This window comes from Etheostoma cragini, chromosome 5, assembly GCF_013103735.1.
Source record: "Etheostoma cragini isolate CJK2018 chromosome 5, CSU_Ecrag_1.0, whole genome shotgun sequence".
Classification (NCBI taxonomy): domain Eukaryota; kingdom Metazoa; phylum Chordata; class Actinopteri; order Perciformes; family Percidae; genus Etheostoma; species Etheostoma cragini.
In genome coordinates this window covers 22478199-22494223 of record NC_048411.1, presented here as the reverse complement: position 1 = coordinate 22494223, position 16025 = coordinate 22478199, and the positions used below count along the sequence as shown (strand labels likewise).

The following is a 16025-nucleotide window of genomic DNA, read 5'->3' as shown; positions in this document are numbered from 1 at the left end:
TGGATCTTAGTTGATCACATATTAGACACTGACCATGTAACAGGAACCTCTGCACTTTAAGTTTAGCTTGGGACTTTTGTTGCATGTCATCCACCTTCTCTCCCCCTTCATTTCTGATCACCTCACTAATGTCCCTGTCAGATTAAGTCAAAATGCCAGAAAACTCTAACTACTTCAAACTGAACCAAATTGAAAAGAATAAAACAAAAAGCACCAAAGGGCCTCCAGGGTAGAAATCCCCACTGATTGTGATAATTTCTTATTACTGGGTAACTGGTTGACATTCAACACACACATTTAGTACATTAACCCATACACCCTCTAGTCATGTTTACAGACAACATGGTCCAAGGTTCATATTGTGGGATTCTTTAAGTGAGTGGTTTGGTCCTAATAAGTCAGTGATTACACCTCTACAGTTGTATCTCCCACACACACACTTTATCTTGAACTTAAAAACACATCTTACCCTAGCTTCCCAAAAAGAAAATAAAGGAATTCATAATTTATTGCAAACTAGCAACATTATAAGCAAACCGCTTGCATTGCTCTTTTTCTGTATGTGGGATTAAGTCCATCTTAGTTTCTTCTAAGCTGGTGATCAGAGCGAGTGAGTCATTTAGAGTTGGCACAGAGGGCTTTGCCACTGTCAACTCTTCTCATCTTCACCAGTGCTTTCAGTGCATACACTATCCAAGCGCATGGAGCTCAGCTGCTTCTCAAAGTTCAGAAATGCATGGTTGCAATCCTTCTCCAACATTTTCTTCCAAATTTTTACTTGAATAAGAAACACAAAAAAGATAATTAGTTGATTTTAAATGGTAAAATGTGTTATTGTCTCACAGCTTTCCCTTGGTTTTACCTCGTCCGACTAATTCATATAAAGAGCAGGTATTGCAAATATTTGGTCAGGAAGATAACTTACTGTACTCTGGTTCCTCTGGCTGTGTGGCATCAGGACCGGGCTCAGGTTCCTCAGCCAGGCTGCTTATGTGCAGCTCTTTCTCCACGTCGACCGACTCCTCTACCTCCGCCTGGCCTGTCTGCTCCAAGCTCAACACCATCACCTCATAGGCTTTCCTGGCCTCAGACGACAACTCGATCATCTTATGATAGATGTCCTGTGGATTAGAAAGACAAAGTTCTCAGCTTGTTTGAAATATTTTTTTCATTGATATGCTGATTGTGATAAAAGTACATTTTAAGAACAACTTTCTTGTTAGTATGTATTGTGAGAACATTCCCCAACCTGTGCACCATCATAGTTGAAGATGCCCACCAGGCTGACAGGCACTGCCTTGTTGACGCAGCGACCCAAAGCTTTCCGGGATAGGGCAAACACGAATGGCACCCCCTGTTCACGACAAGTGTCGATGATGGTGTAAAGAGCCTCATCCAGGCCTCCTGCATAAGGTGACATTTGTCCATGAATCTCAGTATCAGTTTTAAGAACTATGTTTTTATCTAGTACACAGCTAAACCTTGTTGTTCCCTGGTTTACATTTGTAAATAAGTATGACACAATGTCTTGTTAAAACTGTCATGGTCAGACTTTATACACATTTAGCTGGATAAATCTGACAACAAAAAAGTGTTTCTCCGTTTTGTCCATGTGTCAGCTCTAGGTGGCCATTTTCACCCCAACAATTCATCTGTTCTAAAATTCCATTGGGGGTGGATACATCTGAAGACAAAATTAAAAAGATTCAAAACTGAATAGACTAAATAATGAATGGATTGATTGAGAAAAGGATCAGATTCAGATCAGAAAGATAATCCTTAGTTGTAGACCTAATAGCTAATTTAGCTGGCTTGATATAGACACAGTCAACAGTCCTCAGTAAAGCAAATAGAACTAGATGTTTCAATCCATTTAGTAGGAAACTCTTGACAGTAGCAGTCGGTGTGGAGTGGTGAAAAGGAGGGTAAGGTATGTCATTAGGGTCATCAGGTGGGCACACTACTTCGACGTTTCACTAATTGAAGCCCACGTCGTCTCCAGAGGGCTCAAAAGTGTACCCAGCGTCCCAGGTACACCCCCTCCATGCCATACCCTCCATTTCCCTTCTGGCAGGGGTGTCCTCCTCCCTGAGTCTTGCTGCCCAGTTGGGGTCCTTCCGCTTCAACTAGAGCCAGTTACTGCTTTTTTCGGGAGCACTTGACATGGCTTTGAATTGCTTGTTGGAGAGAGCGACCCTTCACCCCTATTTCTCTCAGCAAACTGGTGGTAGATGTGGCAACAAATCCCCTAAAACAAACCTCTACTGATGCTGGTCTTTCAACCGTCCCGGGATGTTTCAGCTGCCAGGTCAGAATATTTGTTCTTTTTCCTCTCATAAGCCTCTAAAACCCCATATTCCCATGGTACTGTTAATTTCACAACATACGCCAACTTTGTTGTTAGAGACCACAGTACCATGTCTGGCCGGAGTTTTGTAGCCACTATTTCTGGGGGAAACACAAGCTCCTTATCAGGGTCCACTTCCAGTTTCCAATCCCGCGCTGACTGCAGGATGCTTGAATCCTTAAGTGTTGTGTGATAAATCCAATTGAAAGTAACATCTCTGAATGACAAGATGGTGATTGGACTTCTCAAAATCTGCATTAAATCACAGGCCTAGAAGAAAATCCCCAACACTTGATTTTAAAGAAGAAAAACACTAAAACCAAAGTTTGCCCTTATTATCTAAATTTTAACCACATTACCATGTCATTTGCATTCGACCACTTATACACAAAACAAGAACAAAACTGTTAATTAGATAAGATTAAGAGAAAATGTGCGCACACAAACACACACGCACAAACAAAAGGACATTGTACCTTTGGACTGGATGCGTTCACAGTTGGGTGAGATGACAACACACTTGACCTTCCTGAGTTTGAGGTGCTTCAGGACCTCTCTGAGCCCCATCACAATGCGTCTTTTCATGCGGGCCTTCATGGGGTCCTTCTGGTACAAGCGGTCCTGGAAACGAACCAGCTCCTTCAGCAGATCCGTCACACACTCATCCACGTCTTTGCTCAGCATCTGGCTGCAATAGCTGACGAGCACAACGACACACATTTCTAAATAACAATCATTTGAAAAAAACAATGATTAAATTCTTTATGATTACCGGTAAATGTTTCCTTATTTCTGGTAAGAGAAACTACCAACAAATATTCCGACTGTGTATATAAATGACATGATGACAAATGAATGTCTTACTCTCGGAACTTTCTGCTGTGGATTTTGGGTCGACTAGCTGGACAGGGCACAGGTGAGGTGGTTTGTTGCTCTACGTTCTCATCTTTGTCAGCATTTTCATCCCCCTCTTTCGCCATCTGGTTTGTCCTGTTAAACTCTGACGGATCATCAGGTTCTTCTGAAGGACTCCCAACCTCATCTGAGGCCACAGATGCACAAAATACAGATCAAAAATTAGCTATAATCAAACATTTACTTAATCTACTTAGTTACATTAGGGCTCGGATGGATTTTCCATTGTTTCACATGCTTGATCTGACCTGTGGCATTTGTGTCACACTGTTCTTCTTCTGCAGCATCATCATCATCAGCAGGTTGGAGTTCATTTTCAGGCAGCAGTCCTCTCTCCTCCAGCAAACGTCTTTGTTTCCTCTCCTCCCGTTCTTTCAAAATTACCTGAGGATGAGACACAAATAAACGTATAAAAGCGGCTCGGCTGAAACACATTCTTACAAAATGTAGTTGCTACGTGTGTGCGTGGGTCCTCTTACTTTTTAATATAAAAATGTGATTCAAATTTTCATTGTTTTTTTCCAGATTAAGCAGGTGGACTTACCTTCTTGAGAGGAGTGGGTTTCTTGGCTTTGGGCACCTCTCTCTGCTTTCCTTTCTTCACCAAAGGGCTGGTGGAGTCCAGGGGATTGTGTGCAATTTTATCCTGCTGCCTGGACAGCTTCTTCTGGGATAAAGGTTGCTTCTGGACAACAGGTAGTCCCCCGCCAACTACAAGTAAAAAATTCAAAGTTAAAAATAATAATTATTCTTTGGTAGATTTTCATTTACGTTGGAAGGCTGCTGGATTCTAGCAATACCACGGGTTCACATATAACACAAAAATCTTTTTTGACATGCTTAGATGCATTTTTCTCTGGACTAGAACCGGCCAGCTTATTGGCGTCCAGGAAGGAGCTACTGGCAGCTACGCGTGTGGTATAGTGTGTGTAACAACAGAGTAACAATTGTGGTTTTCTCATATGGTTCCGTGTTAATAAACCATCTGACGCTCCAGGTTAGGTACACCAATAAGTCTGGATCAGTAAGTATTGTCCTGAGAACGCGAGAGTAACATACTAAAAAATATAACTTAAAAATAACTATTCATACCCAAAGAAAGTAGGAAGCCATTGTATCAGTTGTACCATAACCCACCTGAGAGAATGACTGGTTTGGCATCCTGCTTGGCTTTTTGAGATTGCTTCTTTTCTAGGGCGGCCAACATGTTTCCGATGTCCAGTTTCACAGGAACTTTGCTTTTCTTCCCAGACACCTTCTCAGCTTTCTAGGAATCGGGAGACCAAGAACACCGTCTACTGTTTTCTCCAGGATACTATGAAAAACACAATTTCAGGGTGCCCGAATAGCTCCCTTGGTAGAGTGGGCGCCCATACATAGAGGTTTACTCCTCAAAGCAGCAGGCCGGGGTTCGACTCCGACCTGCGGCCCTTTGCTGCATGTCATCCCCCCCCCTCTCCCCTTTCACCTCTTCAGTTGTCTTGTCATTAAAGGCCTAAAATGCCCAACAAAATTTGAATGTGAAAAATACAAACCTGTCCTTTCTTAGCTGTCTCTGTGGGCTGAGTTTTTGCTGCAGGTAATCTTTCTTTGGTTTGGTTGGTAGACTGATGCGATATTTGGTTTTCCTGAGAAAAAAAAAAGTCTTATTAATCTTAATGACACTCGCAATAACCTCACATGTTAAAATGTGTATTTTTTTTGTATGTAAAGTGCATTTTAGCAACAAAGAAATTACAATGTTTTAAAAATGATGTAAAAACATCTGGGTGAATAAAATAACTAACAATATGTACCTCATAGCATATTGTTGATGCATGGTTACTTGTTATCAATCTATCAGTCCTAGTCAGAGCAGGAGTCAAGCCAGGAAACTCCTCTTCATCCTGAGAAAACAAAATGGCAAAACAATAATTTTCCATTCTACAATTAAAAAAAATAAAGAAATGGGTTTTGCGTTTAAATTGAATGACAGTTTTTATTCACCTCAAATTTTGGAGGCTCCTGATACATTGCTGGCTCTTCTGATTCAGCTTCTGTATCTTCACCTTTAGCTGCCTTCTTCTTTTTCTTCCGTTTTTTCTTCCCTGGAGTTCCCCCTTCCTGCTGTGCAGCCTTTTCCTCCATCTGATGGGACACAAAAATTAAGGGACAGAAAACATAGTTTGAACACATGGCAGAGCAGGAAAACTCTAAACAGACAATTTTCAAGCAAGAAAACATCTTATAGACTTTTAGATAGATTCTAAGACCTGAGTATATTCAATGCTTTAAGATTTTTTAAGACCTGCAATACCCTGTAAAAATAATCTGATATGCTCAAAGTCTAAATCAAACGTGTCATTTAACCTGTATTTGATTGCTGTGGATTGTTCTTTCTTTAGGGATAGGTTTCTTTGGAGGCTGAGAGGCAACATTAGCCCAGGAAGTCATCACCAGCTGACCTGTTCACAAAAACAGATAGATTAACAACTAGAAATATGATTGACACTGCCTTGTATAGACATTGAAAGGCTGACTGAAGGGACTTTCACCTACCTGGTGAAGCAGCAGAGGAATCTGGCTTAGCATTAGTGTTATCTTTCTGGGGATCAGGCTGTGTTTGGGAGACTCTCCTGACAGACTGTTTAATAAACAAAATTACATTAGCCAAGTGTATGAGTGACTATGTAAGTGAAAGAATCTCTGGAAATTGTATCACATCTGATACAATATCAGATCTGATATTTCAGTGAGCTCACCTTCCAGGAAGATGCCCATGTTTGCGTTTGAGTTGGACCCCAGCACTCTCTCTGAACATAAGGAGGGCCCGGTTTGCCCAGCAAACCACCAGCTAACTCTGGGAAATCGGTCATCTTCACTTCAAATGGGACAAAGTCTGTCTGTGTTGGTTTTGGCTTCTCTGCAGAGTTTGGGGCAGATCTGGCACCTCTAAAACCTGTGGTGCAATTAAAGTAAGCAAAAGCTAGCCGGAATAGGAAGAGTCCACACAGAGTGGCTCACGACGATGACTGAGACTGCTCCTTTTAAAAGCCAGAGTAAACAATACCAAAAGTAAATTTAGCCGGGTCTGGAATAATTTTCACTTTTAAGATAGAAGAAGGCTGTTGTGTAACAATGGAAGAGTAATTGTTTAAATTACATATATCCAGATCCTTTTCCAATAGTCTGTACATATTCATGTCACTATGGGAACAAATTAGCATTTGATAAAAATAAATTAAAAAAACAATGGCAAGTGTGATAGATACCTTTTTTCTGTGCATCTAGTGAGCTCTTGCCCATAACCCTGCCTTTGGCAAGAGAGCCATTGTTGCCTCTTGATGTCTGTGGAGATAGATAAAAAAATCAATGGAATTATTTTCATTCAGAAAGTTGGTTTCATCTTTTTTCCAATGTTTACATTTTTTGTAAAGAAACAACTTGCAGATAATAAAAAAATCAACTTGGAACAAATCAAGTGTGGGATTTTTTCTTTTGTTTCAAGTTGGTGCTTAAAATTTAAAGCAACCTTTGCTTGTGGATCCCACGTGGACCTGTCTCTCTGCAGGAAATCATCACCGATGACTCTATCACAACGACCGCTGCTGTAGCCACAACTCCTTGACATATCTCCTCTTCCTGCTGGCACTTCATATGTATTTGATGGATTCTGCTTTGTCGTCAGACCTGGCGACCAGTTCCTTCACAAAGTTTAGAAATTTAAACAAATGAGGGGCTTGATATCATGCCAAGTAATTGTTTTTGTTTTTTTAATCAAGATAAACAAATCTGTAATCAGCCTTCTACCCTCTTAAACTCTGCTCAGACACATGAGGATTTGGTAACATCAGACGTGGTGAAGAGGCTGTGTGTGGCTCAGCAGGCTCCTTTCTCTGTCTCCTCTGTTGTTTATAGTCAAAAGACTGAACAGCAGATGACAGTTTGCTCTCCTGGGGAAAGTAAAGATAGTTTGTCATCAACAATCTGGAATACGACCTTTGTTTGGAGTACGAGTGAAGCCATGTATTACCACACTTATTTTAAAACTCCATAATCACTTTATGGTGTACTGTATAAAATCAAAATGATCATAGACTATAAAAAATACTTTGAATAGAGTTTAAGACAGCAATTACTACTAAAGTATGTTCAAGCTTGAATACCCTAAACGGCTGGGGACTTCTAAAGTAGTTTGTCTCTATTCTATCTCGAAATGTCTCCACTTATTGTATTGTCCCTCTTTAAGCAATGCCAGCCTGATGGAATACATATCTTGGGACCATTTAGTAGTTAGCTCTCAGGGTTTTCTGTAGGTTGAAAATGTCACTGTACAATGCATGCACATTTGTTTGTTTTGTTTTTAATCAAACTAGACAACGTGTTATTATAATTTATAAGTTTACTATCTGCTTATTAGTGTCTGGGCCCTTATAGGCAAGCTTCAGATAGCTTATACCAAGGTGTCCCATTTATTTCATTCGTATTTTTTCCTTATGATTGCAATTGTATGTTTAACTGTTTAGTGAATAAACCAGCTAGCGAGTTTTATCCACTTTAAATACTCACTTCACTCAGACGAAATGTGTTAGACTTAACTTTTGTACTGGTAGTTGGGCATTAAACTATTTAGCCCTTAGCTCTAATTTACAACAGCTAACGTTGCATAGTCCTAACTTCTTGGGTAGCCTTACAAAACGTAATGTGTTACAAAACGTCATTAACAGCTTATCGGTGTGGTCACAACAGCTGGTAACTTATACGTATCATCTACACATTCACAACAGCTAAAGTTAGCTAAAAGTTAGCAGCTAGCTAACCTTACATGCATCTGCGTGCTTTGGCATTAAGGTAACGTTAACGTTACTGGCTAGCTTGCTACAAAATAACAGTTTCGTTATTTTTCGTTACCGACCTTGTCCATCTTCAGGTTTTCCTATATGCAGTCACATCTTCGCATGTCCACTCGCATGTCTTCCATGTGCTGTCAAACTATTACAAAGCTGCTACATGTGTAGCTATACCTACCGGAACAGTGGCTATGCAGGCTAGAGCTATGTTTGATAGCAGTAGCAGCTAGCTAGCTTCGTTGAGCCTGATTGAAACAGCTGATGTTTACATTGATTGCAGGGAGGTTAGTTTATAGCGACATCTTCTGGCTTAGACACTACAGGTGAATAGGAAAATATTTTAACTACAGATATCACCATATCCAGGCTATATCTCCCTCAGATGAGTACAAACTGTCAGTCTGAAATTCATCTTATTTAAATATGCATTACATTTAGAGATAAATCTGAATAACATTGGATAAAGCCAGGTTCAAACTTCTTGTTTAATTTTGTTGACATATTGGTCAAAGTTTTTTAACAGAGGGAATTTTGGATATCTCATTTTAAATACTCCATGAATCTGAAATGCTTTCAACAGCAATACTATATCCATTTTTGCCACGTTTTAGGTATTACATGTTATGTAAATCAGGCTATGAATGATATATGAACAAACCCCTCTGAAAAACCTTCAGAATATGGATAGGTATTAAAATGCAAAGTTTGGAGTTGGTAAGTGCTACTGAAGTGGAGATTTCTGTCTCAGAGTATGAGAAAAACCCATTTGGAGAAAACTCTTTTAAAGGATGTGTATTGTAAAATGCCATACATTTGGCAAGACACCACAGGTGAATAGGGTAAAACATTTTAAATAACAGATATCACCATGACACTTCTTCAGTTAATCACATTCAATAAGACAATAATTTTTGCATTGCAAGTTTTCATTTAAAGTTATAGTTGGCAACTAAATTCAAAGTTTCAAAAGAAGAAGTGTAATTTATGCACAATATATTGTTATTATTAAGTCTGCATTAACATGCAAGGAGCACTTTAATGCGCATCTACTTGTGGAGGAGGTACAAATTTCTATACTGTTGGGTAGATTAATCTATAGAAATGCACCCTTTAGTTGGATCAGGTTTTTATGTGACATGTTCACCTGCAAAAAAAGATATATGTTGAAGAGTAAAATATATGTAGTAGAGTGAAAGTGTTAATTAGTATAACATGGAATTTAGACTAAGTACCTTAACAGTGTACTTGAGTAAATATTCTTGGTTACTTTCTACCAATAAACTAGTGTTTGTTGTTCATTGTACAATCTTTAGTAAAATAATAATTAACTTCTGTACACAGATTAAATTGCCCATTTATTCTTTTTTAACAAGAAAATATGCTACTTTGTACAATAGAAAATCTGAGTGCTACATAGAATACCGCATTATAAAATGATACATATAATTCACAAGTATAAATCTTATTTGTTCCCCACCCTAACCCATACATTTCACAATATGCGCAGGTCTACATGGGCACATTAAAAAGGCATGCCCGCTCATTTCCTATATGTACTGTATCATCCCTTTGTTTTGCTGTGTGCATCGTCTTCTTGCATTATTTTGTTCAATGAATGTGTGATAATCCTTGGCAAACAGGGCAGAAAGTATACAGTACATCCCATTATTTTTCTTTGTGTCAAAGCAAGAAGGCAGTGCTTGTTCTCCCAACAGATGTAAAAATCATAACATTCATTTAAACTCTTAAATGTCTCTGCAATCAAGAGTCTTTTATCAATACTTTATGTCTCTCACTCCTCCTTTACCCTTCTGGCTGTTCTCAGGAGAGCCAGAGGAATAATGAAAGAGGCTGATGTGAGGAGAAAACAGATCTGAGCTCCAGCTATCCAGTAAACTGTGAAGAAAACAGTTAATATGAGTACACTGCAAAGAGAGTGTTTTACCAAGCATAATTATTCACACACAGTACATCTGTCTGTAACATATGTCACATTTAAGATATAGGCAGCATTTGGTGCTATTACTGCCATTTGTCTTCCTTACCAGAGGATGACACAACTGGTCCCAGTGCTCTGGCCAGAGCGCCCAAACTACGCAGTATCCCCATCACTGTGCCCTTCTGATTGGCCGACCCTGGAAGAACGTCCACAGCAGATAATCAGCAACAGTCTGCACATTATAGTCTAATCTAAATGTTTTGTGAGTTTCCATAAATATGAATTAATAAAGAGGTGTACCATGGTCAGAAACAAGCGTTGACAGGCACGGAACTACAATTGCAGCTGCTGTAACAAAAATAAATGACAACAGATTTAAACACTGATTACATTGCGATTATCCTTTAGATGTAGTAATATGCTGTTTTACATTTTGTGGATATTATCCTGCTGCATACAAATTGTGTGAATAGGGAGTGTTTTTTAAAGTTGTATTTAACCTTTATTTAACCAGAAAGTATCTTACGCTAAGCTATGGCTGCCAAACTGGCTGCATAGAGTATTTAACACATACATAATAAAACAAATACCAAATTTTGCTATTTTGTCTTTGGCTATTTTAGTCTATGTACACCTTATGGATACAATTTTTTTTATTTTATCTCATTTTGATTTACTCTTTACTGGTTCTTCTAATATTTACCAGATTTTCTGCTTCAGTCACACATGTTTCTCCACAACTATCATTATTTTACAATTTATTTATGTTTTAAAAAGTAATGAAATGTATTGGTATTCATTTAGAATATTTTAAAAATGTTTGGTATAAAAGTAAAGTACCATTTTCAGCACAAGCACTACGTAGTTTAACCATTTATTGTTTTATTGTTTTGTTTAACTCTAATGGACTCGTATGCATCAGCTTTGGGAGTTCCCCATGGTTCATGAAGGGGGTATTTGTAAAACAAGATTTGTAGGATCCTATTCCCAGGGTGGATACTAATTATACAAATCACATTTTGATGGTGTACTTGCAAAGTCTTTGCTATGTGATTTGGTATTATCATTTTTACTGGCCTTTTTGTAAATCTCAATTTCCTGTTTTAACTGTACTCATATGCATTATGTCATTGTTTCTTAAATATTTGTCACTTATTTTGCACATTCCCGGGTACAGTAAAAGGTTTATCTTGTCTTAACATGACATTCAATATTAAAATGAGCTCACCAAATGAGTATAGGGCCAAGCCAATGTAAAGCATTGTTATGTTCCACGAGAGCCCGATGAGAAAAAACGCTGGGATTAATAATTTTATTGCCTAAGAAAAAGAGAAACATATTTAGTTAGAGAAGTTTAAGATCAAGAATATTTTATGGTACATGTTTCTGTCGTGTAAACAGAAGGCACTCCTACCACTTGAACAGCCCGGATATGCTGCCCAGGTTTGATTCTGCGAGCGTATCCCCCCTGGATTGAAGCCATGATGACACCAATGAAGAAGAACATCTTTCCCTGCTGCATACTAGTAATAGAAAATTGTTTGTAAAAAATCACAGCGTTGTAACTGTAACTGATAGAGCACACAGCTTTATCTTTGAGGTCATACCTTGTAAATTGGAAGCGTTGATGAGTCAGAAAACTCAGCGTAAACTCCAGACCAGAGAACAGGAAGAGATAGCAGAAATAAACCAAGCCCAACGCTCGAAGCTTCTGCATTCCTGGAAAGACATTTTCACCGTCTATCTATCAGTGGGCCAAAGTTATTTCATGCTTTATGTAAATGAGTCAAATGGGTGTAATACAGTATGCGCAGTACCCACTCTCTTTTGGAGGTGGATCTTTTGTCCTGGTAAGAGCTGAAAAATGGAACAAAGATATTGGGTTCAAAAGGTCCCTGGAGTCCCCAAACTCTGAAGATGAAGCCTAGGATAAAACAAGAAAATGCATTTATATCTGTCAAAGAGAAAAATAAGCTATTAAGGAAAACAAACCATAGCCACGATGGTGATGATGTTTTAAAAATGTAAGTTATAGCCCCTTCACAATACACACATATACATATATATATATATATATATATATATATATATATATATATATATATATATATATATATATATATATATATATATATATATATATATATATATATATATATGACATATGCAAATATTTAAATCAGAACAGAATGGAATAAAAATTAAGTAGAATAAAAAATAGTTAATTGTATACAAATCTGTATATACTGTACATGTACTATGTACATGAGACTTTTTTCAATAAACATATTTATATTAGGTTTTGAAGCTCCCATACGCCAAAAGTCCAATCAAACTGGTGTTTTCACTTGTGTTTCCTGATAGACCTCTTCTGTATGGGTATGTACAGACTTGATTGACAACTCCCTTACTCTTCTCTTAGCTTTATATTCCTTGTTAGGGCAGGGAAGTGTACCCTGTTATTGTGCTAAGCACATAAGGGTTGGTGAGGTAATTCCCAGCATAGCTCCACCCAGCTTCTGGTCGTCAAAGGTGTAATTATTAATTACTTCCTGGACTCTTGTCAAGAAGTTACTGCAAGCAACCAAGAAGTAGTATGGCACATAACTAATGTGTTGTTTTTGTAAAAAAGTTTATTAAACAAACAATGTTTATTAGTGAGCTTTAGAGTTGCTAGTAGGCCCGTTCTATGAACCAGGCAAAGTATTTCCCCGCGTTTCCAGCCTTTATGCTAAGCTAAGCTAAGCTAGCTAAACTAGATAGCTTCACATTTACTGTACAGTTAAGGTAAGGCAAGGCAGCTTTATTTGTTTAGCACATTTCAGCAACAAGGCACAAACAACAAGGTACATAAATAAGAGTTGTCTCAAACTTCTCCGCACAACATGCATCACAAAAATGTCTGACACTTAAGTAAAACTGTATGTGATTCAGTTCGTCAGTTGGCAGTGTGAATGTTTCCATAACCTACCTTGACATCCTTTGTGAGTGTCTCTGGCATCATGGCCCAAATAAAGAGCAGATCAGCAGCACTGAAGGCCAAGGCAAGCAGAGCTGGAGTTTGGTAGAAGACATTTCCTGTTGTTCTGGAGCTGAGGGCAAAATAGGCACCCATCAAAGGTCCCACAGTGAAGCCCAGGGAGAAGGCAATGCCGATCATAGCCTGGTGATGATAAAATTAAAGTTTGATTTTTTAAAATCTTATCTCGTGTGATTTACAATTACAAAGCCTTTTAACTGGGTGACCGGCAACACTGTGTACAACAAAGAAATTAGATAGTCGGAGCCCTAATAAAAGATACTAGCAGAGCCTGTTAGAACACATATTATATTATTTTATAACATTAGTGAAAGATCAAGCATACATCCAATCACATTATGGTGTTTTTAGATGACACATTTCAACAACACATTTCCTGTTGAAAACAAATTCTGTGCCTACCATTCCTCTGTTCCGTGCTTTTGGGCAAGGCAAGTCTGCCATGACAGCAGTGCAGAGGCTGACGTTGCCCTTACAAATGCCCCCAATTACTCGAAACAAAAGGAACATGCTGAAACTCTGGGAAACAGCCCAGACCGCATAGGATGACATCAGCCCTAACTGGAACACAAGGCATCCAATTAGACCTGAATGAAACAGGGCTGATGGTCAAAGCAGCAGGAATTTTTACACAAGTGGAGTAGTAACTGTCCCAAGTGAATGACTCTAGTGGCTTCCAATGTAAAAGGATACTGAGGTTTACATTTTAAAGTCATGAAAAAGTGGTGTAATATAGCATTTTCCTTACTGTGGTAAGAATGAGCAAGGGCCGCCTGCCATAGTGGTCTGACAGAGCCCCAGTTACAGGTGAAGATAGGAACTGCAACAGAGAAAACAGTGACCCGATCAGACCTGAAAGAAGAAAATAATGAATTTAGTTTCTTTGCATTAATAACATTTTCATTGGTCATATTTTCCCGATAAGTAGAGTTCCATATATGCTATATTAAATCTGAAATTTATCCAGTGTTGGCTACTGTACCTCCAAACAGAACACTGTTGTATTTCTTTTCCATTGGAATCCCCACGGCCTCCCGGAACCAGTCGACAACACTCTGCAGAGACTGATATACGCCATCCTATCCAACAAGACAAAACACTGAAAATGTAACATCATACAGGACAACACAAGCACTAGTGAAGAGGTCCATTCAGCATGAGTCAGCAAGCAGAATCACACACAGACAATGACTGATAAACCAATCGCTCATGAGTTGGTTGTGGTTTTTATGAACAGATTCCTCACACAAAGCCTCCTTTGTTCAACAGAGCACCAAATTCTGCACATCATCTGTTCAAAACACACCATTGATTTTTTCTTTTTTACACGGTAAAATCTGTTTTTACTGTTGGAAACTGTAACTAAACACTGGTTCCAGTGGTGAAACTGATGTACAATGTAACTCAATTGAGGAAGTAAGGCTGATTGAATCATCTTAAAAAAACAAAACAAAAACTAACCCCTGTTTGCGCATAATGGTCCAAAATCGAAGGCAGCAGAGGTAGAATCAGTGTAAATCCGAGCAGGTCCAACAGCAGCGTGATAAACACAATGTTGATGACCTTCGACGAAAAGGTGCTGCCATCCTCTGCATATTTGTTTACAGCTGACATTCCTGAGACTGAATACTGTGTCTTTTCTGTTTCTGCTCGTTAATAAAACACACACAGTATTTGTTAGAAGAGCAGCACTGACATGGAAACACTATAATAGAACATTATATTTACAGTGTATTAAACATGCCAAAAAGCCTGACTTCTAATCTCAAAGAACAGAAACAAGTAAACCCTTGGGGAAATACCAAAATTCTAACAAACAGGTACATGTAAGAGGTCTGTAATTTATCAAATTATTTCCTTGCAAGTTTCCTGGAACAAATTTTGGAACATTTGTTACAAACAAATTTATTTTATTATGACATTTAAGGACATCATTCTGACTGTATTGGAGTTTTTGTATTTTAGCATTTGTACACAATATTCTATCTTCCCATAAGAAACTTTTTTCTCCATATATGTCGAATTGTATGCTAGATGTGTTCAAATGGCCTATTGTGCACTGCAGGTTATATATTGGAATTAACTGGAAGTGTCTTAATTTTCTCTATAATTACTGTATTGTATTATGTAGTTCTTTCCAGTAAACTTCCTATGAGTTTCCAGTTACATGTCTCTCAAGTTACTTTCTAGAAAAATATAACAAATCCTAGGATATGTTAAAAAAGCAATACTACATCCAGTGTTATTAATCTGCAGTTGGATGAGTAGATCTTAATACAAAACATGAGTAGTTTACAAAAGTAATGTAAAGGTATGCCGGTGGAGTTGCGATCAAGTACAGTCTCTTTATCTTTTTATAAGTCATCAGGAAAGAGAGAGAAAAGGTGTAGCACAAGGAGGAAGGAACAACTGTACAAATGCTCTGATCAAGGTTGGTCCATGCGTGTGTGAACTTCTCAGTAAACTGTTAATAGATAAAACAAATTTCCTACAAGTTAAAGAGAAGGCTATACATTTCCAGCGATACTGAACACTTCTCAGCAGCATCACCTCTTCTTGGACACTGTGTCTAACTAAGCGAACAGAAATATTTGAACACCTTCTACACACTATGTCCGCAGACTAGGTTAAATACATGAGAACCGATCACAACGAGGACTTACCTGGCTCGAGCAGGTCTACTTTTTCTCTCTCTCTCTCTTTCTCATCTGTCCATTATTATAAATACGTCCACACCAGGAAGCGGTGTCCTCTTACATTTGGATGACAAGATGTGTCGTAACCATCAGCGTGTACAGACGAAAATGCTGCCTTCAGGTGATCTTCGTAAACTCGTATTTGGCGAATCCACTCGTGCATCACCTCCCTTGCCTATTTGCCTGATTGTTAAAGTCTCTATGGTTGAACCCATCTGTAACCTGAGCTCTAAGACCGTTGTTTCATAATTTGGTCAGA

At 38.4% G+C, this 16025-nt stretch overlaps 2 protein-coding genes and 1 long non-coding RNA gene across 6 annotated transcripts in view; 1 reads left to right on the top strand and 2 right to left on the bottom strand.

Moving 5' to 3' along the window:
- LOC117945263 overlaps window positions 1–16025 on the top strand; it is a 32109-nt gene that overhangs the window by 15013 nt on the left and 1071 nt on the right. The window lies entirely within an intron of this gene.
- Window positions 608–8355, bottom strand: LOC117945256 (selenocysteine insertion sequence-binding protein 2-like). Of its 3 annotated transcripts, none has more exons than XM_034872648.1 (18): window positions 8157–8355; window positions 7052–7194; window positions 6774–6945; window positions 6514–6589; window positions 6004–6200; window positions 5801–5885; window positions 5612–5706; window positions 5249–5389; window positions 5050–5148; window positions 4798–4890; window positions 4400–4529; window positions 3807–3973; window positions 3511–3646; window positions 3212–3395; window positions 2824–3044; window positions 1250–1404; window positions 926–1121; window positions 608–777 (listed from the first exon to the last, which is right to left on the bottom strand). In XM_034872648.1, exons 1-18 carry the CDS (start codon window positions 8163–8165, stop codon window positions 650–652), a joined length of 2427 nt encoding a protein of 808 aa, XP_034728539.1. In that variant the 5' UTR covers window positions 8166–8355; the 3' UTR covers window positions 608–649. The 3 variants fall into 3 exon arrangements, with proteins under 3 accessions (XP_034728539.1, XP_034728540.1, XP_034728541.1); XM_034872649.1 differs by having other exon boundaries at window positions 3212–3389; XM_034872650.1 differs by having other exon boundaries at window positions 5059–5148.
- On the bottom strand, window positions 9538–15873 carry mfsd10 (major facilitator superfamily domain containing 10). 2 transcript variants are annotated; one of them, XM_034872653.1, is made up of 13 exons: window positions 15734–15873; window positions 14532–14716; window positions 14053–14149; window positions 13819–13922; window positions 13473–13631; window positions 13002–13193; window positions 11852–11954; window positions 11638–11749; window positions 11445–11553; window positions 11259–11349; window positions 10331–10378; window positions 10137–10226; window positions 9538–9987 (listed from the first exon to the last, which is right to left on the bottom strand). In XM_034872653.1, exons 2-13 carry the CDS (start codon window positions 14682–14684, stop codon window positions 9884–9886), a joined length of 1362 nt encoding a protein of 453 aa, XP_034728544.1. In that variant the 5' UTR covers window positions 14685–14716; window positions 15734–15873; the 3' UTR covers window positions 9538–9883. The 2 variants fall into 2 exon arrangements, with proteins under 2 accessions (XP_034728544.1, XP_034728545.1); XM_034872654.1 differs by having other exon boundaries at window positions 10331–10375.